We start from the raw sequence: 26,490 nt of genomic DNA, 5'->3' as shown, positions 1-26,490 counted from the left end.
CTAGTAGATAATAAATGGTTCAAACTATAATAAAACTAAAGTCCTGACCTGAGGCTTACATTATTCATTGAAAACCTTAGTTCCACGACTTTTCCGATGTTAGAGCAGCATGGTGGGCTAATGCCCTAAAACCCTCTCTCTCTTGTGAGAGAAGACATGAACCTAGCGATGGGACGTTAATCTTAAGTGTATGGAAAAATAGAGTATGCTCCAAAATACAATTTATTGTTTTCATTAAAGAAAGTGGTCTGCTGTCGTATATACATTTAAAATGAATGGATAAGCAGTCACTAAGTAAGGCGTGGCCACTGGTCGTTTGCGCTATCTACTTGTGAGTAGGTACTGCAGTAAAAGGGTGGAGGTTTTTCCACTACTTTCTAGGTACTAACAGATTTTATTCCAATACTGCCCAAAAAAGGAGTTCTTGCAGTTAATGTCACGGTTAATGTAATATTTGTATGTGAGTTTATTTATTCCATAATAACTTCTAAATGGCGGCCGATTGGCGCAGTGAGCAGTGACGCTGCTTTCTGAGCTCAAGGCTGTGTGTTCGATTTCCACAACTGAAAAATGTTTGTGTGATGAACATGAATGTTTTTCAGTGTCTCGGTGTTTTAACTTTATATTATTCATAAGTATTGATCAGTTATCTTAGTAACCATAACACAAGTTACGCTTACTTTGGGGCTGGATGGCGATGTGTGTATTGTCGTAATTATATTTATTTATTTAATGTATGAAGTATTGTTAAGAATACTTTTCATTAATAATAGGCTTGGGACATTTTTCCCCCGGGTAAAGGGAAAACTTTTATTTATCTCAGCTTTATCAACTTTCCGAGCATTGGCGTACTGGTAGAAATAACATCCAAATAATGTACGTGTAATAAGAAACGGGGATAAATTTCTCCCATTCTCTGTTGCCGTACTTTGGCAGCAGGGCTAACACAAGAAGGAACCAAAAGTTATATCCCCCGATTATATCCCCTGACTATATCCCCTGACAAGGGATTTATTTAACGTGTCCACGTGCTAAAGCAATGGAACATGGAATTGGAAAAGTTTACCCCCGTTTATAATTACACGTATATTATTTGGATATTATTTCCACTTGTCGTGGTGTATTAGATGTATGGATGGATGGATGGATAGATAGATGGATGTATGTTTGTTACGCTTTAACGCCACAACGAATGAACCGATTTGGAATAAATTTGGCAGAGATACCTACAATATATTCTGAAATAGCTCATACGCTTCTTTTTATCCTGGAAAAGCAAACAGCTTCTACAGGATAGCATCGCTATTTTTCCCGCATTTGTTTTTCAAAATCCGCGCAATATAGTTTTAGATTGACGTGATTTTTTTGTATAGGCGTTATTGAAATATTATAAAAGCTTAAATTTTGTTTGGTTGATCGCGCTTATCTCAGAAAATGCTGTTTCGATTTTATTTTTTTATTGGTAGTAACAATTATGGCTATATAACATCACGCTACGACCAATGGCTACTATCATTAATGAGGAATGTTGAAAAAACTGCAAAAGATATCCTTTTTGAGAGATTCTGATGCGTGCGAGTGCTGCATGATAAAGTTCTATAAAACAGTCCGCGACAATAAACGACGTCGCGCGTGTCCGCTACTAAAGACTATTAATTTGATAAAAATTGATAAAAATGATAAAAATATAATGATAAATGGTGAATCACTAAGAATAGAGACTTCCACAGTTTTTCTGGGCGTGACCTTGGATAATAAGCTACAGTGGGGTGCCCATATAGATTCACTAGCGGGTAAACTAAGCTCGGCTGCCTACGCAGTCAGAAAAATTAGACAGATTACTGACGTTGAAATAGCTAGGCTAGTTTATTTTGCGTACTTTCATAGTGTTATGTCCTATGGAATCTTGTTATGGGGTAAAGCAGCTGATATCGAAACTATATTTATATTGCAGAAAAGAGCTGTACGGTCAATATATAAACTTAAATCACGCGAATCCCTCCGTGAGAAGTTTAAAGAAATAGGCATACTTACTGTAGCTTCACAATATATTTATAACAATATAGTATTTGTAAGACTACATATTAGTATTTATAAACAAAAAGTGGACATAAACAGTCGACTTACAAGAAATGGTCATAAATTAGTGTCATCTGCATATCGTCTGCGTAAGGTACAGGGATCATTTGTGGGATTGGGTATACGCTTTTATAATATGATTCCTAAGGTGATTTTGGACCTGCCAATGCACAAGTTTAAAGAATTTGTTAAAACACACTTATTACAGCGAGGTTACTATACAATTGATGAATTTTTTAATGACAAGGTTGCTTGGAAGCTTCCGGCTCCGCTTTCAGCTCACACAAGATAGAAAAATGAATGTTAAAATGCAAAATGTAAATTGTTGATGTTGGAAAAGAGCAACTGCTGAGTTTCTTGCCGGCTTCTTCTCGGTAGAATCTGCCTTCCGAACCGGTGGTAGAATCACTACAAACAGACAGACTTGACGTTTCAAAAGTGCTTATATTAGGCCTACTTGAAATAAATAAATTTTGAATTTTGAATTTTTTGAATTTAATTTATTCGAGCTGCTTTTCCGGGTTTAAAAGTTAACTCATTTCTTTTAAACGACATTTCAGGACTAGTAAGAAGAGCTTTTTGTCTGCCGTTAAGCAGCATTGTTGCAATGCTTTGTTCCGGTCTGTAGGGCGTGGTTGCCGGCGTAATTACAGCCACATGAGGCTTATCAACTACACCTAAGGTTGATGGGCACAGGGCGGCAAGTGGATGACGTGTTCCTTGCGTGTTATGGAGGGTAGAGGTAAGGAGAGTCATCTTATATGGGAGAAAAGTTGAAAAAGTGTCCAGTTGTTGCGCTAAATAACAGTTCGAAAATCCTCCACAATGGCGCTGGTGGATGCACAGGGTATGGTATGAATGTAGCAATCGTAGATGAATTGAAGTATGCCGAGTTAAAAAATTTAATGTCATTATCGACTAAAGTAGTTAATTATTGAGAATTTCAACAACTTACGTTGTACAAAATATTGTGGTAAATATAACCTTACTTCCTTGTTTATTTTTCAAGCCTACTCTAACAATATTTATATTTGGCGCTTCTTTTAAAAGTTACCCTGATGCAAATGTGGCGCCATCCTAATTTAATACATTTTGACGACACTTTTTCATATACACAGATGACTCTCCTTACCTCTACCCTCCATATTGCGTGTCCTGCGAACTGTTGCTGTGTTTATAGACTATGGTTATCAACTTAGCCAATACATATTTGAAAATTTAATGTATGTTCACAAAAATATATCTAAATTTAACAGAAAATGTGAATGCAAATTCAAAATTCAAATTCAAAATTTCTTTATTAACGTAGGCCACAGTTTTTCTGGGCGTGACCTTGGATAATAAGCTACAGTGGGGTGCCCATATAGATTCACTAGCGGGTAAACTAAGCTCGGCTGCCTACGCAGTCAGAAAAATTAGACAGATTACTGACGTTGAAATAGCTAGGCTAGTTTATTTTGCGTACTTTCATAGTGTTATGTCCTATGGAATCTTGTAATGGGGTAAAGCAGCTGATATCGAAACTATATTTATATTGCAGAAAAGAGCTGTACGGTCAATATATAAACTTAAATCACGCGAATCCCTCCGTGAGAAGTTTAAAGAAATAGGCATACTTACTGTAGCTTCACAATATATTTATAACAATATAGTATTTGTAAGACTACATATTAGTATTTATAAACAAAAAGTGGACATAAACAGTCGACTTACAAGAAATGGTCATAAATTAGTGTCATCTGCATATCGTCTGCGTAAGGTACAGGGATCATTTGTGGGATTGAGTATACGCTTTTATAATATGATTCCTAAGGTGATTTTGGACCTGCCAATGCACAAGTTTAAAAAATTTGTTAAAACACACTTATTACAGCGAGGTTACTATACAATTGATGAATTTTTTAATGACAAGGTTGCTTGGAAGCTTTCGGCTCCGCTTTCAGCTCACACAAGATAGAAAAATGAATGTTAAAATGCAAAATGTAAATTGTTGATGTTGGAAAAGAGCAACTGCTGAGTTTCTTGCCGGCTTCTTCTCGGTAGAATCTGCCTTCCGAACCGGTGGTAGAATCACTACAAACAGACAGACTTGACGTTTCAAAAGTGCTTATATTAGGCCTACTTGAAATAAATAAATTTTGAATTTTGAATTTTTTTAATTTAATTTATTCGAGCTGCTTTTCCGGGTTTAAAAGTTAACTCATTTCTTTTAAACGACATTTTAGGACTAGTAAGAAGAGCTTTTTGTCTGCCGTTAAGCAGCATTGTTGCAATGCTTTGTTCCGGTCTGTAGGGCGTGGTTGCCGGCGTAATTACAGCCACATGAGGCTTATCAACTACACCTAAGGTTGATGGGCACAGGGCGGCAAGTGGATGACGTGTTCCTTGCGTGTTATGGAGGGTAGAGGTAAGGAGAGTCATCTTATATGGGAGAAAAGTTGAAAAAGTGTCCAGTTGTTGCGCTAAATAACAGTTCGAAAATCCTCCACAATGGCGCTGGTGGATGCACAGGGTATGGTATGAATGTAGCAATCGTAGATGAATTGAAGTATGCCGAGTTAAAAAATTTAATGTCATTATCGACTAAAGTAGTTAATTATTGAGAATTTCAACAACTTACGTTGTACAAAATATTGTGGTAAATATAACCTTACTTCCTTGTTTATTTTTCAAGCCTACTCTAACAATATTTATATTTGGCGCTTCTTTTAAAAGTTACCCTGATGCAAATGTGGCGCCATCCTAATTTAATACATTTTGACGACACTTTTTCATATACACAGATGACTCTCCTTACCTCTACCCTCCATATTGCGTGTCCTGCGAACTGTTGCTGTGTTTATAGACTATGGTTATCAACTTAGCCAATACATATTTGAAAATTTAATGTATGTTCACAAAAATATATCTAAATTTAACAGAAAATGTGAATGCAAATTCAAAATTCAAATTCAAAATTTCTTTATTAACGTAGGCCTATCACAGGCACTTATGAAGCGTTCATACATACATGTTTACATAATTGTAAGGGGATGGTGATAACTTCGTTCGCCAACTTAAACCTAAAGCTACGAGGGTTCCACATCAAACTTAGCCGGGTAATTTTTTTTTGTTATCACCTCCATCTCACAGTAAATTTATTTAGCTATGAAGCTAGAGCAATTCACACCCAAGCTTTTTTATCGTTTAAGTAATCCTTAATATTATAATAAAAATTTTCTGTAAGCTTACGTTTTATATAAACTTTGAACTTATTGAGAGACATATCAAAGATTTCATTTGGTAATTTGTTATAAAATAATATAAAATTGCCCTTGAATGAATTTGCAATTTTGTGTAGCCTAGTAAACTGCACAACGAGTTTATTTCTGCTACTAATATTTATATTGTTACAGTCCATTTTCTTTTTAATTTTTTTTATATTTTTATTAACATAAATTAAATTTGAATATATTTAAAATAATTTTAACATTAGAAGCAGTAATAATGTTACAGTAAATTTATAAAGTGGGTAATTAATTAAACTTTTTATATTTATCAATTAATATTTGCCAGATATTTTATTAAATTGATTTGATTAAAAACCAATGTTCATGGCAATGTGTTGGTGGGTATATTGATATAAATACGGGTGCATTTTCGATACACTTCAGTACTACATGGACTCGAACGATGCAAAGATACCTCCCGGTGTCTTAGTCGTTTATCAATAAACTTGCAGTGCAATATACTAGACTAACTCAAATAAGTAATTCATTTAAAGGAAATTGTATACAATTTTACAATAAACTACCAGTTGGTACGTCAACGATAAAAATGCTTGGGTATAAATTATTGCTCTAACCAGGTTGCTTCTTTATTAGTTTTAAATGACAATGTGAGATTTTGATAACATAAAAAAACGGCTAAGTTTGTTGTGGGCTTCTTAGACCAGGGCGCATTTCGAACCCTCGTAGCTTTAGTTTTAAGTTGACTAATTTAGTTCTATGTCATATTTTACATGTAATGTACGCATCAAAAGTTCCATCTATGTGCCTATTTGAATAAATAAATATTTGACTTTGACTTTGACCATCAGGCGTGCGTGCATTTCATACATGCACAAAAGCACTGCATACCCAAATTATTTTATATAGCTCGTATTGGAGGGGAATATTTCTATTTTACGCTATATATCTGCTTTATGCATACCCTGGCCGAAGACCCTGTGCACGCCACTGCAGGCGGGCCTTCAGCTTGCAGCTTCAATTATACCTATAAAAATACACGGGTCGGGTCATCCGTGCAGGAGCTACTATGCCGACCCAGGCAGCAAAAAACCAAGCAAGATTTCCGCAAGTTACGATTCCAACAGCGCAGCGCATTCAGAGATCGATTAACGATTTCACGTATACACATAAAAGCAATAACAGCACTATATAATGTAACATGAAACGTTAGAAAGTCTTTCTCACGGCGAACAATCCCATCTACTGTTTCATTAGTTCCTGTAGATCGGAAACTTTCTATATCGCGTAGAAAGTGGTGCATTTTACACGACACACACGTTTTTCTAGGCTTCTCTTTTTTAAGCTGCCTTACCCTAATGGTAAAACGGAACCCAATTACTAACACTTCGTTGCCCGGCCGTCTGTCTGTGTGTCTGGCGGTCCGTCTGTCACCAGGCTGTGGGTATCACGTGAAGTCTGAAAGTTGGACAGTTGAAATTTTTACAGGTTTATTTCCGTTGCCGCTATAACAAATACTAAAAATCTGTATAAAAGAAAGAAAAAAAAATCTGCTGCCATATCCAGCAGTAAACCTCTAACTGTTGATATGGTGAAGAGGAACGCGAAGCATCTGAACGCTTTATGCCGATAACAATCAGCATTCATTCGTAATAGATGGTCACCTTTGACTCCGAGCTCAATTGACTCACATTGAACGAACCACTAATTTAATCCTATTTGTTTCGACAATAGCAATTGAACATTACTATGCCTCTGGCAAGAAATCCGTAGAACAAATAAAGAAAGAAAAAAAGAAAATACATTTATTCCTGTACAATTAAGTGTTACAAACAGTACATCTTATAATAATATAGTAACAGAATGTCTGCACTAAACCAGACAGAAAGACAGAAAGAAAGAAAATAAAAATAAAAATAAAGAGCAAACGCACCGTCATTTGCTCTTTTTTTTTTTAAATAAATAAATATTTCAGACAACATTTTTGACAACCACACTACCATCTTCGGGCGCTTCACCCTGTCCACCCATCGGGTCGACCTCTTTTGATTTATGCGTTCCTAGTACCAAGGCATCGTGTTTTCAGATTTAAAGGACACCGACCTTGTACGCCTTAAGACGCCTTAAGACGCCTTACGCCTTACGTTTTAAGACCGCGTAAGAAACGAGAAAAAAATGTTTTCAACAGATTATTCGCGGCCGATGTGGTTTCATCATTAGTTTTACTAAGACCAGACAGAAAGGGTGTACAGATCGCAAATGCAAATACGCATGCATTTCAAATACTGACATGCCGCTGATTTTCAGCTGAGACCCGAGTGACGTTACGACAAATTAAATAGATAAATAAAAACATTAAATAAAGTGAAGCACAGGTTATTCCCATTAAAGTAATAAAAGCGATAAATGCAAAAAAAAATGACTTGATTAAAAAATTATAAAAAATCTAAAATACTGTAAATTACATCATAAATAAATAAAATGTTGCAATTATAAAAGTGTTAATATAATATAATAAAGTATAATACTATTTGGTTTCAGATTTACTAAACCCACCTCTAAATAATTGACAAATCAATCGCAAATTTTAATTTCCTAAAAACGCACATAACTTAGAAAAGTAAGAAGTGCGTGGTGGGATTCAAACTCGCCACCCGGAAAGTCAAGTCGAAGTCCTACCCACTGGGCTATGAAAGCTTCGAAAAAAAAAATTACGTACCGAGGACTATTGTAGACTATTAAAAACACTTTTAAATAGTTATAAAGTATACAATAGTTAAAAGCATAAAACAAGTATCATATACTAGTTTTATAACTAATTCGGTACGGAACCCACCTAAAAAAAATAGTTTAAGTAATAAAAGGTCATTGAACCTGTAAAATAGTGTTCGTGACTCACAGGTGATTTTGTTTTCAACGCTTTGTTAACCGTTATTCAAGCGATTTTCAACTGTATAACTATGGACGTATTGGGTCTAAATTTGTTTTTTTTTAATATTTAGCGTAAAGAATCGTTTGATCAAGTCCCAGACTTAATGGTTGGATAATGGATTAATAATTATTAATAGATAAATCAATTTAGGTGAAGTCGACCGCCAACCTTGGGCGACCAATGACCATCACTGTATTTGGAGAGTGGACCTCCTTGGCGCAGCGGTGTGCGCTATGGTATGTGGGAGGTCCGGGTTCAATACCCGGTAGGGGAAATTTGGGATTTTTCAACTACTGAATGAGCTCTTGTCTGGTAAAGTCAAAGTCAAAGTCAAAAATATCTTTATTCAAGTAAGTATATAAGTGGCCCGTAAGTGGCACTTTTGATGAGTACATAAGAATTACACGGTAGTGAGATAATGGCGATAACCACATTCGTAAACTTAAAACTAAAGCTACGAGGCGTCCTGGTCTAAGAAGAAGCCCACAACAAACTTAGCCGGGTGTTTTTTTGTTTTTTTTTGTTATCACCATCTCACAATGTCATTTTAAATTATTAGAAGAGCAACCTGGTTATACCAATAATTTACACCCAAGCTTTTTTTATCGATAACGTAGTCCTTTATACTATAATAGGACTTTTCTATAAGCTTACGTCTAATTTATTATAATAATATCGGTATTAACGGCCGATTGGCGCAGTGGGCAGCGACCCTGCTTTCTGAGTCAAAGGCCGTGGGTTCGATTCCCACTACTGGAAAAAGTTTGTGTGATGAGCATGAATGTTTTTCAGTATCTGGGTGTTTATATGTATATTGTAAGTATTTATGTATATTATTAGATAATAAAAATATTAATCAGTCATCTCAGTACCCATAACTCAAGCTAACGCTTACTTTGGGGCTAGATGGCGATGTGTGTATTGTCGTAGTATATTTATTTATTTATTTATAATAATACCATTACTAACGTTTATTTCGGAAAAAAAAAATTGGGAGGTTTCTCTATCTACAAAGACTTGCCGCCAAGTGATTTAGCGTTGCAGTGCGATGTCTAGTACCGATACACACGTAGATATCGATTAGGGGTTTAATATAACTGCTCTACCCCAAACAGGTTAACCCACTACATTCTTAAACTGCATCATCTCTTGCCACGGTGAGACTCAAGGGCTAATCTGTTGTAATTTTTGAAGTTATACTTCTTTTGGCGCGTTAGGGAAAAATGATGAGAGTAAATTCTTACGATGCGCGCGCACACCGTCACGAAAAACCGACACCCTGAAGCTAGTCAACATTTTAGTTTTTCAAAAAAAGTTTCGACAGTGTACCTACACTTTCCATTGTCAAAGTCTGCGGGCTCATTCCATAATCCCTAGATAATACGGTGTAATAAAACTTTCAATGTATTAAATACTAAATCTATTGTTAGTGTGGTTTTCTTAACAAACGTTAGAATAAGAATAGAACTTTGAACGCGTGTACATTAGTACAAACACGTCTTTTTTTTTATTATTCCTTAGTGTGGAACCCTTCCTGCCCAAGAACAAGTCGCACTTAGCCGGTTTCTAACCGTATTTGTATCGGAACTCATAAAAGTAATAGATTATTTTGCGTGCGACATTGCGGGGCAGCTATAACCCCTAACATTACTTTCTAAGAATTAACCCAAAACAATTAAATTCTGAATTGATCGATTACGGCCAATAAAAAAATAATTACCCTAATAAAACATTTCCCTGAAGCATAATGGCCGGTTTACATGATACCAGTCGATGGATACAGTCGATTAGAAATTCGATATTATGAAAATAAACTTAATTTGCTATACTCCGCAAACAGTAATATTTAGAATATCCAATATTTAGAAATTCGATAGATCATAATAAGACTTCACAGTTGAACTTTTTAAGTGAATCGGTTGCATCCTGGATACGGATGTAGGGTCGTTTTTATGCCTGGAAAAGTGACAAATCTCGCAGGGTTTTAAAAAACTGTGTGTGCGTGTACCCTTTACGCGCGATTGAAGTAAAACTATTTATCAAAAATATAAATCAAAAATATTTATTAAAAATATTATAACTTTTATTATTATTTATTGATGAAAGAGTAAAATGATCCTCGGACTCCGCCATTTCATTTAATATTCACTATTTCATTTTATATCCTATTTAAAATTCATTAATATCACTTTCACATTTTATAAAAATTTTCATTTGTTAAATAGAATAATTGAGAGTAGAAAATTGAAAGTTAGATCAGCACATGTCATTGAATATTAAAGAATGTCGCAATCGTCAGAAAATTATTTAACAATTTATTTACTACAAAAGTAATAAAGAGATTTTCAAAATACTTTCCAATTATCTATTTTTTTAATTTGTTGAATTTTTATTCACTTTGCTATCATTATTAGTCGAGCTCTTGGAAATAGCGCTTGTCCGGGGAATTACTACGGCAACGCTTATTTCTGTCGCCAAACAGTACCTACTGCTGTGTTCAGGTGAAGGGTGTGGTTGACTGTGTAATAACAAACATACACCTGCCCCTTGGGATGATGGACGCAGGGCAACAAATACCAGGGTTGAAGGACGTACTCCTTGCATGCGAAGTTTTGCTCTGCTTATATAGGCGATGCTTTCCCACATAATACTATTTTTACATGTTATTATATTGCATCATCACATATATATCAATAAACTACCAATTGACATCTTGGAGATGTCTCTTAAAAAGTTCAAAGTTTGTATTAAAGGTAAGCTTATAAGAAAGTCCTATTATAGTATAAAGGACTATGTTATCGATAAAAAAGCTTGGGTGTAAATTATTGCTCTAACCAGGTTGCTCTTCTAATTATTTAAAATGACATTGTGAGATGGTGATAACAAAAAAAAAACACCCGGCCAAGTTTGTTGTGGGCTTCTTCTTAGACCTTGACGCGTTTGGAACCCTAGTAGCTTTAGTTTTAAGTTTACGAATGTGGTTATCGCCATCATCTCACTACCGTGTAATTCTTATGTACGCATCAAAAGTGCCACCTATGGGCCTACTTGAATAAAGATATTTTTGACTTTGACTTTGACTTTATCAGGCTGGCCATGGTACGTCAAATTATAACAAAAAAAAAGTGCGTGTACATATGTATTAAATGTTACGCGTTATAAGTTATACTTCTTTGGCGTAACAAGATATAAAGTATACTACGTTCATTGAAAAAACGACGTGAACAATATAAAAAAGGTGTTTAATACGTTAAAATTTTTATTATAACGCATTATATAGTTATCCTTTTATCGGACAACCAAGTTTCACTCAACATTAAAATATTGAGATTTTTGTACAATTGAATTAAATAAATCACCGAAATTTGACAATTGAAAGTGAACACTGTCAAACCTTTTTTGAAATATAGAACGTTGACTATAGCTAACTTCAGGGTGTCGGTTTTTTAACCGGTGCGCGCGCATCGTAAAAATTTAGTCTCATAATTTTTCCCTAACGCGCCAAAAGAAGTAGGTATAACTTCAAAAAAAGTAGGTATAACATTCATAACAATGAACATATTATAAATTATATTTAAGTGTAAACTCACGATTAGATTTTAAAATCTCTCACATAAAAAAAAAAAACATAAATAAATATTAAAATAGCACCGGCGAATTACACCAAATAAGATTTCATGTTTCTGAAATCTGAATTAAATAATTATACCCAGTACTATTTACAACTCTGTAATTGAGGTAGTATAGTGTGTGATTTTCTACCTACATTTACTGATTCGATAGCTTAAGAGTCGACTACAATCTGCATGGAATCGAAAGAGTGCCACCTATTTTTACAACTGGGAAACTAGACTATCAATAAATTCTGGGTGAATAAACTCACACACTTTTGTAACGTTTGACAGCAAGAAATAAGTAAACGTAGGTAGAAAATCTCAGGATATGCACCCTGCAATGACATATCAACTGAACCTCATTGTTCCAACAGGTGAAATGAAATCATAAGTCATTCAGCGCCAGAGAGGACCGAAAGTGATGACGTTAAGCAATAACAGTGAAATCCTATATTACAGTTTGAAGTAAAGCGTTTTAATTTTGCTTATTATACAGACATAATAATGAGCAATACAACAATGAACCTCTAAGTTCTTTTAAGCCATTTATTTTGCTATATTACGACATTACAAATATAAATGGACGATATTTAATTGGATTGTCTAATTAGGTGTGAAGATTAGATGGTTACGCTTTGCATGTTCATTGATCACGTACGTAACATCCACCTTTCACTTATTATATGCTAATTAGGTGAATTATTAGCCTCTTTTGCCTCGTTGGTTTAGTGGTTAGAATGTTGAACTATGAGTTCCTGATTTCGATTCCCGGGTCGGACCGAGATTTGTTAGGTGAACTCCTTGATGATGTCCGAAGTCAGGTAGGTGACAGTGTTCACGGTGTGATCTAAATTTGTATCATCACCATCATCAATAATTTAACGGCCCACTAAAGGTCATCCATCTCATCTCTCGGCGCTTTTGGAACCCTCGAAGCTTTAGTTTTAAGTTAACGAATGTCATGAAATCTAAATGGGACCATTTCGGAATAAACCCATTGCGAACAAAAAAAAAATGCGAATACGAATCTTTAAATAACAGAGCTATGCCCAAAAATACATTAAAAGAAAATCTGAATAATCTCCTCCTTTTCAACTGTCTTAAATAGTCCCAATTTACCTGCATGTTTTTTTTTTGTATACCTTATATTTTTAGGTCGGTGCCAAGTATAGTTTAGAAAATTACTACAGTTTCCTTGCTACATATTACTTGGCAAGAACTTAAAAATGTTGCAGAATTATTTTTTTTCTCGCTCTTTAGTTGTTTTAAGAGTCGGTTCTTTTTTTTTAAAAAAGGAATTACGACAGAAATCTTTTGAAAAAAGCGCGGACGTTTCTCGAATTGCCGGCTAGCTCATGCAATACACCTGAGTCCTGAGTTTAAACACTTTGATATCTCAGAGCCAGTCAAACCAGGCGCCAGCTGTTAAGGAATACTAAAATATTCTAATTGCGACCGGTTTTACATTTCTTGCAATTCTCGGTACTGGATCTAGGTGATATGTGGTACCTACGTAAGATCTGCAATTATTGTTGCTCGTACTTTAAACTAGCATTTTTTAGCATATTAGACACAGACACGAGAATCAGTTATAGATTGTATACAATTACTTTGCGAAATTCCATGATAAGTATACAATGAACATGAATTTATTTGAGAAGAGGTAGCAAAGTTTCTTTATAAAGCCAACATCTCCTGAGTCAGAGTAAATCGTGCGTAGGTGGATTGCGGAAGATTAGTTTGGTGTGGGGTACATATAAAGATTGAAGACATTAAAAACTACCAGAAATATTAGACGTTCATGTTTTTCGATTATAGCAAATTAAGTTTAATACTCATTAGATTACATTTAATTTTAGAGAGTATCCCACATGGCTATAAAATTTAAAAACTTCCCTCGACTGCCATGGGATCCCCTATCATCACCCGGGTAAAATTGTGTTGTGGGCTTCTTCTTAGACCAGGTCGCGTTTATAACCCTCGTAGCTTTAGTTTTATGAATGTAGTTATCGCCATCACTACTCACTACTATGTTCACATTTTGTATGTAATCAACACCTCAAAAGTGCCATCTATGTGCCTATTTGAATAAAGAAATATTTGACCTTGACTTTTACTTTGCGACTGGAGCCACCTCGAGACTATACTATTTCAAACAATACTCACTTCCTTACTAATATTAAGAAAATGCGAAAAAGTGTTTCTGATGTTTTACTTTACGCAACTAGGCAAACAACTAACTTGAATTTTGGCATATAGATAGTGAAAAAAAAAAAAAATTAAATCTGTTTATTATAAATAAAAAATACATGGTTGTTTAGATCTCAATTACATTACTCTAATCTTCATTATGGAAGATTTTTGCGCTTGAGAGGGTTGCACAAATATATATTGATTATTATATATTAATTAATGTATAATGTAAGGAAAAAAAAAAACAACAAAAGAAATATTTCTATAATGATAATTAATGGAATTTGTAGGAATGGTCTGGATGAACTTCCGCCTAGTAGTTTTTGCACGTACCCTGAATATAATAACGTTTCAATTTGTTTTTGATTTGCTTCAGGGAAAGGACGGACAGTGACATAGGTTATTTTTTAACTCAGGAAAACAAAAACATAATAAACGTCGACGAATAACGCGAGAAGAAGCTAGTAAAATGTATTTTAAAATTTATAGAAAATTTACTGTCAAATCATAAAGTGATGTTTGAAAAGAGCAATCTCTGAGTCTCTGCCGGTTTCTTCTAAATAATAATAAATAAATATACTACACCAATACACACACCGGCATCTAGCCCCAAAGTAAGCGTAGCTTGTGTTATGGCTAATAAGATGACTAATGAATATTTTTAAGAATAATTCATGAATACTGAGAATATAAATATAAACACCCAGACACTGATGAACATTCATGCTTATCACAGAATCATTTTCCAGTAGTGGGAATCGAAACCACGGCCTTGGACTCCGAAAGCAGGGTCGCAAACTGCGCCAATCGGTCATCAACGTCTCTGTAGAGCCTTCTACACTGGTAGTAGAGTCACTACAAACAACAACACTGACTTGACGTTTCAAAAGTGCTATAAGACTTTAAATTAATTTTAAATATGTGTGTGTGTGTGAATTTTTTACCTTATCATATAAATCAACGAAAAATATATTTTTCTAGGGAAATAATAATTACAAACTAAAATTATTATTTACAATAAATAAAATAAATAATGCTGGCGCTAATTATTATAATATTATCATACTATCACTCTGCATAGACAGCTCGCATCATTTTAAGCCCAGGAAATTATCGGTTTCTCCAAAAACCGAAACAAAATAAGTCGCGGTCTTACTTAGAGCCAGTAGCATGTATATTTTTAAAAGTTTCCACCTAATAATTGGGAGACAATTATCATTAAAAAATAAATAAATAATTAACTTGTCTTAGAATGCAGGTTACAAAGGGGAAGCCAAGCCATCTTTGTGAAGTTATTTAAAAAGATTTTTTGAGAACATTAGGTAACTCTATGTTTCTCACGTTCCAAATACTAAGTTTCCGCAAGAAATCAAAATGTCCATCACACAATGTTATGTAATTAACGACAGATCTGCGTGAGATCCATTATTTTAATTTATCTGCAACCAAAAAAAAAATCTTACGTATTTTTTGTTTGTGTAAGTATGAGTTCTTTTATTTTTAACCTGTTGAATTGCTTTTGTTTTTAAATAACAATTTCGTGTTCATTTGTCTTGTTTATCGGTTAATCCAACTAACATAAATCAATTTGTTGTGTTCTAACAAAATTATACTTTAGTATATTTGTTTTATTATTTTTTGAAGCCAAAATGTTACTGAATAAAAAAAAAAACAAATCTTATTAACAAAAGAACATATTTTTCGGAATATAATGTTCCATTGCCCATAACAATATATTTAATTCCACTATTTCCAATTTATATTAGGAAAAGTATTTACGTATAACGTTATTGTTTTTTGTTTTTACAGCGATCTCCCGGATGAAGAAGACAAAAAATCACCCGTCCTCCTCTTGGGAGTAAACAAGATATCTGATTCTCCATTTTTTCTACGAAGGAGAATCACAGACCCTCACGCGTCGGGATCTATTAGATTTTTCCGCCCACCAAAATCAAAATACACAAGAGGTCTAAATGGAGACGAACGATTGGAGAAAATCAGACAAGACCTACTCGTCCATAAACATAGGCCGGACACCTACATTCCAAATACTAAACACGAAGTGTCAATAGAACCCGAATCTAAAGAGCCTTGTATCAAATTGAGCTGCGTAAGAAACTGTATATGTGACAGGAACAAGTCTTCGTCAAATAGAGGCTCGTTTTCCTTCCACAGACCAGAGAACAGGCAGTCGTCTCTATGTCCATCAGAACCGTATGGTAAAGCTGAGAATAGAGACACCTCCGAAAACGAAATTGAATTTAAGTACACTGAACTCATTCCAGATGTCCAACCTTCTAGCAGTAAGCAGCATTCTTACAACGTAACTCCAAAGTCGACGGAACGCAGACATTTTTTACTCACCAACTTAAATGAGCGGTTTCGTAAAACACTAAGCTTGGATTCACGTAAAATTGAGACGAATAGAGTCCTCAGTCTCCCACAAGAATCTCGACCTAAATCTTTAGTCAACACAAGCAACATTTGCGTCCAGCAATATAAATCGGGAGATCCGTTCCTTCCGCAAAATTTTGAGAAAGCTAACCGACCGAAGAAGAAACGAAAATCTTTTTTCTCACTTGATACATTTTTTGATACTAAGAAATCTGACACATCATCAATAGACGACTATTGTTCTTCTAAATATAAGCGTTTCGAACTAGAAAGCGACGATTCTCCACTGTTCAGGCGTGATCTATCCAAAGAAAAGACGCCAGATCTCTTAAATCTACCCGTTATCATAGATTCTGTGCGTAAGAAGCAAACAGACACAAAACGCCAATTGGAAAAACTGGAGAACCATTTCTATAAAAGCTTAAATAAAACGAGAGCTGTTATAGACGCAATACCTGCTGATGCGACGGATCTAGAAGGACCAAGTGGACATTCCAACCACTTGTTCGTTTATGATGATGACGTTGAATACATCGAGCCTATACGTAGCAATTTCACAAGTCAAAGCACCTTAATTCTGGACAAAGGTATCCAAGGAGATGGAACTTTAAAACCTGGATCAATTTTGACTATAGATACAGAAGATACTGATATTAAATTGCCAAGTTCTACAGTTTCCCCTAAATCAAATGAAGTTAGGTGTTTATATAATGATTTGGACAGTATAGGTGCATATGAAATCGAGGTGAAAGAATCGGATTTGATGAAAGAGTGCTCTAAGAAACTGGTGGTGAAAGTGATGGATAAATCGGTGGATTCAATCGGGAGTTGCTCGCTAGACGTCGACGCCAGTACGGATTTCTCAGGTAAATTGAGTGGTGATTGTCGTGATTTGTATAGCATGTTCTGTTTAATTGTATTTTGTATGTTTCATTTTATGGTATACAATTTTGCGCACCTATTTTCTAGTTCGGTTTCAGACTATGTTCAGATGGCAATAGTTAGACGCGCGTTTTCAAAGCAATAGTGCAGCGATGAGCGTTTATAATTACAATATGCTACTAGACCGTGTTGGTTTTGATTAACATAATTATGAATATCACATTTTAATATTGGCTAAACTTTTGGTAGAGTTCTATAACACAGTTATTGTAATTGTCTGAATTTATGGTGGAGTTCCATAAATTCCAAATAGGCGTTCTTCTCAATATTGGAATATTGTCGGTTTGTAAGATAGCATTGCGATCGACAAATAAACGCTGACATTTTCCTTCAATTGACAACGAGGCTGTCACTTAAAGTATGTTGACAACGGCAACGACTCCGGCCATTGAAGGAATCCGTTTCCGAGTCTGTCAATTGGTCATATGAAATAATAATAAATAGTTGATATAACCTCGTAAGAGACAAAATATAGAAGATAACTATAAATTAAGCGTTGCATTATTATATTTTTGTAAGTTAACATAGTGATTTTATAGTTTTTAATGATTTTAATAATGACAATTTAGAGCTATATTCATAATATTAATAGTTTTATCGTAACGTCAACGCTACTTCAAAGTTACATCGTGCGTTTAGTTACGAACTGTCAGGAAAGTATTCTTTAAACGGCTCAACAAAAAGCAGACTTCAGTTTACCTCCTGATTCCGTCGCGATCTTGCGTAAACGCACGTTATTTTTTTGTCATCTGAACGTAGCCTTACTTTTCGTTGTTCATAATAGTTTCTTATTTCCGTAATACGAAAACCTCTAAGTTTGAATACATTCTGGAAATTTTAATCGACTGTTAAGCTATTTTTATCAAAACAATCATAATTAATACTTTTAAAGTAAGTAGATTCATTTATTTTAACCTTCATATACTTATTAAAAATAAAAAGTATTTTTCATATTTTTCTCTCTTGTGTTTTCTTTTTTTTCCTCTTTCGTTTCGTGATTTTTTGTGATTGCTTGCCTATTATATTCTATCATTCTTTTGTACTTTAATGTTTGCTATTTACATTTTCAACTTTTTAAAGCGATCATTATTAATGTCACTTACGTACATCATACATCCATGATTGGAGTATCTGTACATGATCAAATCAGGAATGAGGAGATCCATATAAGAATATGCTGATGGTAGGGTCACATAGCACGGAGAACGATGGACGTTTGGGTACCAAGATGCTGTATGGCGACTTTGCATCGTTAAACGCAGCGTTGGGAGACCCCCGATGAGGTTGACATCAAGCGAGTCGCAGAACCGCTAGTGCCAAGCGGCAAAAGACCGTGGCATTTGGAACTTCCTGCAAAAGACCTATGTCCAGCAGTGGACGTCAATTGGTTGACATGATTATGATGTCAGTTATGACGTGATACAATCAATTTAAAAAATAAAATGTAAGTATATACTACTAGCTGTAGCCCGCGACTTCGTCTGCTTTTGATTTAGCTTTTTTTTTTGGCATTAAATTGTAGGGATGTAGATCTAAAAAAAATTAAAGTATTCAGTGTCGCTAAGCCTTAAATGAGGGGTTTGCTGCTGTCCGCTGAGGAGTTCTGTTCTCTATCTCCAACCACAGTTTGGGCAAAATTAAACACATATTATAACCTCTATAGTACAAATATAATTATTTAAATCGGTTATAATTTGTCGGAGTTATTGTGTAAAATCGTCAAACACTCATCCCCTCTCCCAAAGGAACCGAGCTTAATATCGGGATAAAAATTATCCTATATTACTTCTAACACTTCCAAGAATATGTGTACAAAGTTTCATGAGGATCGGTTCAGTAGTTTTTGCGTGAAAGCGTAACAAACAAACTTACATTGACATTTATAATATTAGTAGGGATAGGGATGTGTGATGCAAGGTCCAAAAACCCTTCTCATTGTGGTAGGAGATGATGATGATGATAATCTGTAGGTACCTACTAGCGGTTACCTTACTCATATAATGCACACAGATATTAAAATACATATGACTCTTATTCCGGCCCGGTTATAGCCTATTGGTTAAGGCTTCAGTTTCCCTTTCGGGGCGACCGAGTTCGATACCCGCCACGCGCCTCTAACTTTACGAAGTTATGTGCGTTTTTATCATTTGCTTTAATGGTAAAGGAAAACATCGTGAGAAAGTCGGCATACCATCGAGTTCCTCACTGTGTTCTCAAACGACGTGAGAAGTCTACCAATCCGTACTTGGTGAGAGTGGTAAACTGCGGCCTAAACCCTTCTCATTCTCATTCTCAGAATGACACCTGACACCTGTGTCCCGTAGTGGGTCGGTAATGGGTTGACAATGCTGACGATTTTTTTTATACCACTACGAGTTAGCCTTTGACTGTAATTATAATGATGCTTCCTAAAATGGTAGCGGGCTAACCTACCTATTAGAGATTAGAAATAAATAAAGGAAAAACAATATACTACGACAATTCACACATCGCCATCCAGCCCCAAAGTAAGCGTAACTTGTTTTATGGGTACTAAGATGACTGATGAATATTTTCATGAATAATAAACATAAATACTCAGAATATACATATAAACACCCAGACACTGAAAAACATTCATGTTCATCACACAAACATTTTTCAGTTGTGGGAAACGAATCCACGGCCTTGGGCAGTTGATTGGACTCCACTGTCTATGGCCGTGGCGTATTAGTCAATAGTCTTTTATTCTTAAATATTAATATTATACGTCACAAAGTAATTATTAAATAATAAATTATCTCATGCAAATGTATATGAATTCATAAATTCACTATAATATTATTCTATAATAACAAATAAGTAAAGTCAATATTCACAATATTTTACTTTCCAATATTTTACTATTTTATCAGATACATTAAACCCATAAATCTAGCCACTAGCCTCGACCGAAGGCTCCCACCAGACGAAACCTTAAACCAGAGGGAATTGAGAAATTATAAATTCCTAAATTGTGTCGGGAATCTTCCTCAAGACCTCCAACTTCAAACTGCTGCGATTACCACTGCGCTAGGAAGGTCGTCAAAAAATGATAATATAAATACACAGAGACACACGCCTTTTTTTACTTGGGGCTTAAAAAAATACACACGATCGGTCGGACCGTTTATTGATAGCAAAGCATGCGTTATGTTTACGGTATGTTGGTGGTATGAGAATTTATTTTCCGGTACGGCAACTAAGTGTCCCGTAATAATATGAATTGCATAAGGTGTTTAGCGTACACGCTTTATGTGTATCGGAGCGTACTTCATTGTCACGTTATGTGCGAAAATTGAAACATTGCTTATAACCAAGAAACTTAAAATCATCTCTCTAGCTATATTTCTTCTTACTTGTCTTATTTTATAAACAATCTTTTAATTACATTTTTAATAAAAATTATATTTCAAAAATAACTATTTCTATTGATTTTCACGCACTTCAAATTTTTAAAATTTACTTTTTACGTAAAAGTACTTAATAAAAATATTATTTTGACACCACTCGCTCCTCTATATCGTATTACATAGATTGTATGTTGAAGTAAGACACTCATTTTAGTGTCCTTTTTTTATTTGCCAGCAGCAATTTTTATCTCCTAAAAATTATGCATGCATGGAAAAGGAGAAGTTTAACCCCGTCTATTCCAACAGATATATTATTTGTATATTATTTCCACTCGTGCGCCAGTGCTCTGACAGTTGATTAGTTAGCTTGTGTTTTGGGTACTAAGATGACTGATGAATAATTTTATGAATAACATTCATAAATACTTAAATATACAGATAAACACCCAGACACTGAAAAACATTCAAGTTCATCACAGAAACATTTTCCAGTTGTGGCAATCGAACTCACGGCCTTGATCTCAGAAATCAGGATCGCTGCCCACTGCGCCAATCGGCCGTCAAGCTGTGGGAGAGGATACATTTTTATCGTTTCCCCGGGGATATAATTGTCTCCTGCCCACTCTGGTGTAGAAAGTAGAACTGGGGCTCTACCTCCTTCGTTTCCTTGGGTGACATTACATAATAAGGCAAGAAAACAAGGATATTCGTGTCATAACAACCTATAGTTCAACGAACTTTTTCCTCAGATCCAATCCAAAAATTTTAGGGAAATGACTGAGGGTAGTGTTAAATATCCTTTTTTTAGGTAGACACATAGATGGCACTTATGATGACACATTCCATGAAAATTGTGTACATGGTAGTGATGACGATAACCATATTCGTAAACTTAAAAATAAAGCTACGTACGAGCCCTAGTCTATCAAGAAGCCCACAAAAAACTTAACTTAAGGTGTTCTTTATTGTTATCACCATGTCACATTGTCATTTAAAAAAATTAGAAGAACAAGCCTGGGTAGAGCAGCAAGTCTGTATGGAAATTGTCAAATAGGATTACCTACTTTAACTAGATGGCGTTCTGTAGGTCGTCGGTCAAGGTTATCGATATTATAACCAGAAAGAATTTGATTTTTTTTAACAGTTTTGTATGTAATAGATAAACTCAAAAACTACTGAACCCTACTTACTTTTATATTTAAAAGTGTACGGCATATATTTTTTTTTTCGCTTAAATATTAGAACGTTAAATAACTTCTAGGATGTTTACACAATTTGCCTCCCACACGTTATTATCACGTTCCAGTTCACGCTATCTGTTTCGCATCACTTCGCCCCATTCTAGACCGTTCAGATAAATGAGCGAGCGGTAACTTATAATGTGAACGATAGAAAATCTATATCTAGATTCTGTACCGTTACAAATACAGCGTGATTTTTAATCGCGGGCACATCTTTTATTATTATGACCCATATAAAACCTGACATATTAATTCAAAGTTATGACATATGTACCTACTCTTCTGACTGCTGATAACGTGTTAGCAAAATTTCACAATGATCAGTTGAGTAGCTAAGCCGTGAAAGCGTAACAAACAAACTAAATTTCGTATTTATGCTATTGATAAGGATTACCATAGTATTACGTATGAAACCTTTGACGGGTGGGAGGCTTCGGCCGTGGCTAGTTACCCCCGTTCCGACAACGACATGCCGCTAAGCGAATCTGTGTTCCGGTACGGGTAAAAACAGCTACCTTGTCCGCTGGCCACTGACATCTTAGATAGCATCAACCCTTAACTCCAGATGAGATTGCAGTCAAGGTCTAGCTTGTAGTGGAAAAAAGTGGGAGACTTCGGCAGTGCTTAGTTACTGCCCTACCGACAAAGACGTGCCGCTTAGTGATTTAGCGTTCCGGTACGAACCGAATAGGGATATAAGTCGAATATAACTGCCATTCCCCTAATAGGTTAGCCTGTTACCAACATAAGACTGCATCATCGATTGCCAGCAGCTGAGATTGCAGTCAAGGGCTAACTTGTAGTGGGTGTAAAAAAATCGATGAAGCCGCGGGATACAGCTAGTGTATAAGGACATACATAGAAAGCAAGCTCTGAGGCCAGCCAAGTAGATGTCGCATGAACAGACATGGTGACGTAATATTCGATCTAGATTTCTATCGATTTAATTATTCCTTATTAAGCAAATCTGTTTTCAATCCGTTCTATACAAACATACATTCGATATTCAAAACACACACACACTTTCGCATCGCATCGACTGCCCGTGTTATTAATTACTTTTCACAGTTATTTAGGGTCGAAGCGCGATAATGAATAATCAACAACAATATTTAAAATAGAAAATAATTGTTGTCTAAGTTGCTCCTTATAATATTAGCTATTTGCCGGGGAAAGTCCCGTCAAAATAGGATTCGGATTTGCCATTTCGGAGACTAGCCTGAACAAACAGACAGACAGACAAAATTGTTTTGTGTTATAACTACCGTATATTTTTATATTCATCTATAGAAAAGCTGTTATTTAATATTAAGACATTTTTTTTTGTATTGCCTTGGTGAGCAATCATGCAGAAACATTTGTTCTGTTTTGTTTAAAACCTTAAGACTAAACTAAATGTGTAGGTCTAACCGTTTTGTTGTCCTTTTCATAATAACGCGTTCTAGATCTGTCAATTTAGGTAAGTTCAGAGGTTTGTTACAACGGAGTTATATAAAAAATTCGGAGAAATAGGAGGATTTCTAAAAAATAATACTGTCAGACCTGTCAATTTAGTTTAGTTTTGTTACGCATTTGTGATTAACAACAGAATTGGTACCATTTTGAGATCACTATGAAGAAATCTTATACATATGGGTTCTCCCACTTTTCCTTAAAGCAAGGGATTAAATGCTTAAATCATATAACTTTACAGGTGCGCGCCGAGGATCGAATTCGGAGCCCCCAAAAGTAGGCCGAAATACTAACTATTAGGCTATCACCCCTTATGGCCTTTATTACCCATTTTAAATATGTAAATGTGTGACTCATTCGCATTCAAAATGTCAGTTCTCTTGGCAACGCTTTGTTTATGTATTGCAAAAACATATCTGCCATATTGGTATAGTATTTGAAATACATCCAAGGTTTTCTTTGTAATATTCTTATTCCTGAAAATATACTAGCCGTTGGCACTTTTGTCAATGTTGTAACATATTGTATGCATTTAAAATTTACAGTGTATAAATTATATAAGAGTTGTCGACTTTGAAATCTGGGTCATATATGTATAGAGAATGCATGCTTTGCAATTCGCATTGCACGTAACAAACAAAAGTTCGCTTAAATTAAGACACTGTCCTCGATAACTCCTACGCACATCCCTAGTTAGTAGATCGGTCATTGTCGTCCAAATACTTGCCTGTTCCACTCGTACGTGTACATTTCTCTTATAAATAAACTAGTTTATAATTTAAATACATACTATAACGCAACAATAACAATTCATGTTTTTTAAAGTAACCTCTTTAAAATATTCACGGTCACGGGCCGTGAAACGGAACGAAAAACAGGACCGGCTGCAGCGCAAGTCCTGTACAAGGTGAATGACGTTTCGAAAAAAACATAACGTTTGAGTTTGACATTTGAGATTCTGATTTCATGTTGTAATATTTTTTGTCAAATTGTTTCGTTGAAAGTGATCTAAAAGTGAGGAAACTTCGTTAAAATATTTGTTTTACTGTATTCGAATGGCGTGTGACCTAGTCCTCTTATTGTTATAATACCGGTAAGTTGATTATTTATTAATTTCCCTATGATTTTACCCTACCACGACATTGTTGAACTTTGAATATCTATAAAAGTTATGCGTTATTCATTGAGGCATATATTATTTAGAATTCCAATAAAGATGAGTAATGCAACTCCTTTAGCGTACGTAAGATCTCATTGTTATGAATTTCAATTAATAAACGTAGTTGTATTTATGTACCTAGTTAATTGTTGGCTTACGACTCAAATTTGTTTAATTAATGCACCTGCAGTGTCTCCTCGTCTTCATTAAACTACATTTTATTTTCGATTTATATTGGAATCTCAGACCTGATGCTTCTAAAGTGCTCATACCAGCCTTTTAAAGACTGTAGGTATATAAATAAAATAAATTTTGAAACTTTAATTTGTCCCATGCTTTGTGCCTAGACACAATGGCAAAAGCAAATTTAAGAACATCCTATTTGGATGGAGAAAGTCAATCTTGTATCCAATTAGGTATAATGTTTGAGGCCTTTGGTACAAACTGCCTGACTGGCTAAATCCTAAAAACACTATTCAACTTCTAGTAATCATTTAACTATTTTTAATCATACACTAAGGTATAAATGTAGTGATTGCCATCATTTCACTATAATGTATATTTTTTTTATTTAATCAAAAATGCCATCTATTTGCCTGTTTGAATAAAGTAATATTTGACTTTGCCATATGCTTACAAAGGATACAGTGCAAAGATTTCTCTAGAAATATTGGTATAAAAAGCATGTTGGTAATGCTTATAGTATTAATGATAACAATATTTTTTTTTTTAATTTTTTCTGGGTTGAATATTTTAAGCTTTATGAAGTTTTCATAAAAAAAATGCAGTGACATAACACTGGTGTGGGTCACTTATTTCTATGACAACAGAAGAAGATTTATGCCTAAGATAATATTAATTCAATAATTATGAATTGCTTACACATACACAAGAAATGTGATGCAATGACATGACAATCGGTAAATGCGGTTTCCCCGCAGTTTCACCCGTGTTAACAAAGGCATTTTCATCTATCTTCATCATTTTAACAAATCATTACTGGCCGACTGCAGTGCGCAACTGCAACAGCCTTTTATATTCCCCCATGCTTTTCAAATACTATCATTTCAGGCTGAAGTCTTATTATAACTTAAATAAAATATAGCCTGTGTTACTCCTGGATAAAATAAAACATAATGACAAAAGAACTATTAAATTTGGTTCAGTAGTTTCATAGTTTATAAACAAACAACGAATAAACAAAGAATTAGTTTGGGATATCTATCTGCTAGTTTTTTATATGTATATAAATGTGATAAAAAAAAATACTTGAAATTATATTGTAAATTACTCATAATATAGTATGATGAAGCACTTTTTATATTTGGTGTCTAGATACTCCTTTTCCAAAAGACCTTGCTTGAACATTTGTTCCTTTAGTCTTCTCATGACATGCTTACTAGAGCATTGTAAAACAGGCACCAAGGTCTAGGTCATTTGCATGTTCTCTTTGTAGCTAATTTCCTTATATTGAAACCTGTTTAACATTGCCACTGTTCATATGGATTTGATGTTTATAACATTTTTAGTTCACTTAATTATTACCAAAAAAAAAACATAAAAATTATAGATGTCTTTGATAAAAGTCAGTTTGTGGATCCCTAAAAAAACTAGTGATGCCTTGCACATGGGCAGTAGACAAAAATAAATATATCTATTTGTTTAAATTTATAATCGTCACAATATAAAAATTAATATATTACAAATACCAATTATTTAACATTTTGTTACTCTTGGAACGGATAACCATTAAAACAGTCGTATTAACTAATAACATTTAGTAATCTGATTAATTTCAGTTGACTAACGTGATCACACCAAACACCTTGATAATGATAAACCTTAATCAGTCAGATATGGTTAAGGATTGCTTAATTTATCTGTCA

At 34.6% G+C, this 26,490-nt stretch overlaps 1 protein-coding gene across 1 annotated transcript in view; it reads left to right on the top strand.

Moving 5' to 3' along the window:
* Nucleotides 1-26,490, top strand: part of LOC120625432 — a 46,474-nt gene that overhangs the window by 9,371 nt on the left and 10,613 nt on the right. Inside the window, exon 2 of the mRNA XM_039892498.1 lies at nt 15,855-17,305. Within this exon, the coding sequence (XP_039748432.1) occupies nt 15,855-17,305 (1,451 nt within the window). The remainder of the gene's footprint in view (nt 1-15,854; nt 17,306-26,490) is intronic.

The sequence above is a fragment of the Pararge aegeria genome, chromosome 7 (genome assembly GCF_905163445.1).
Source record: "Pararge aegeria chromosome 7, ilParAegt1.1, whole genome shotgun sequence".
Taxonomy (NCBI): domain Eukaryota; kingdom Metazoa; phylum Arthropoda; class Insecta; order Lepidoptera; family Nymphalidae; genus Pararge; species Pararge aegeria.
The sequence above is the reverse complement of the archived record's forward strand: the minus strand, read 5'-3'. Positions and strand labels throughout refer to the sequence as shown.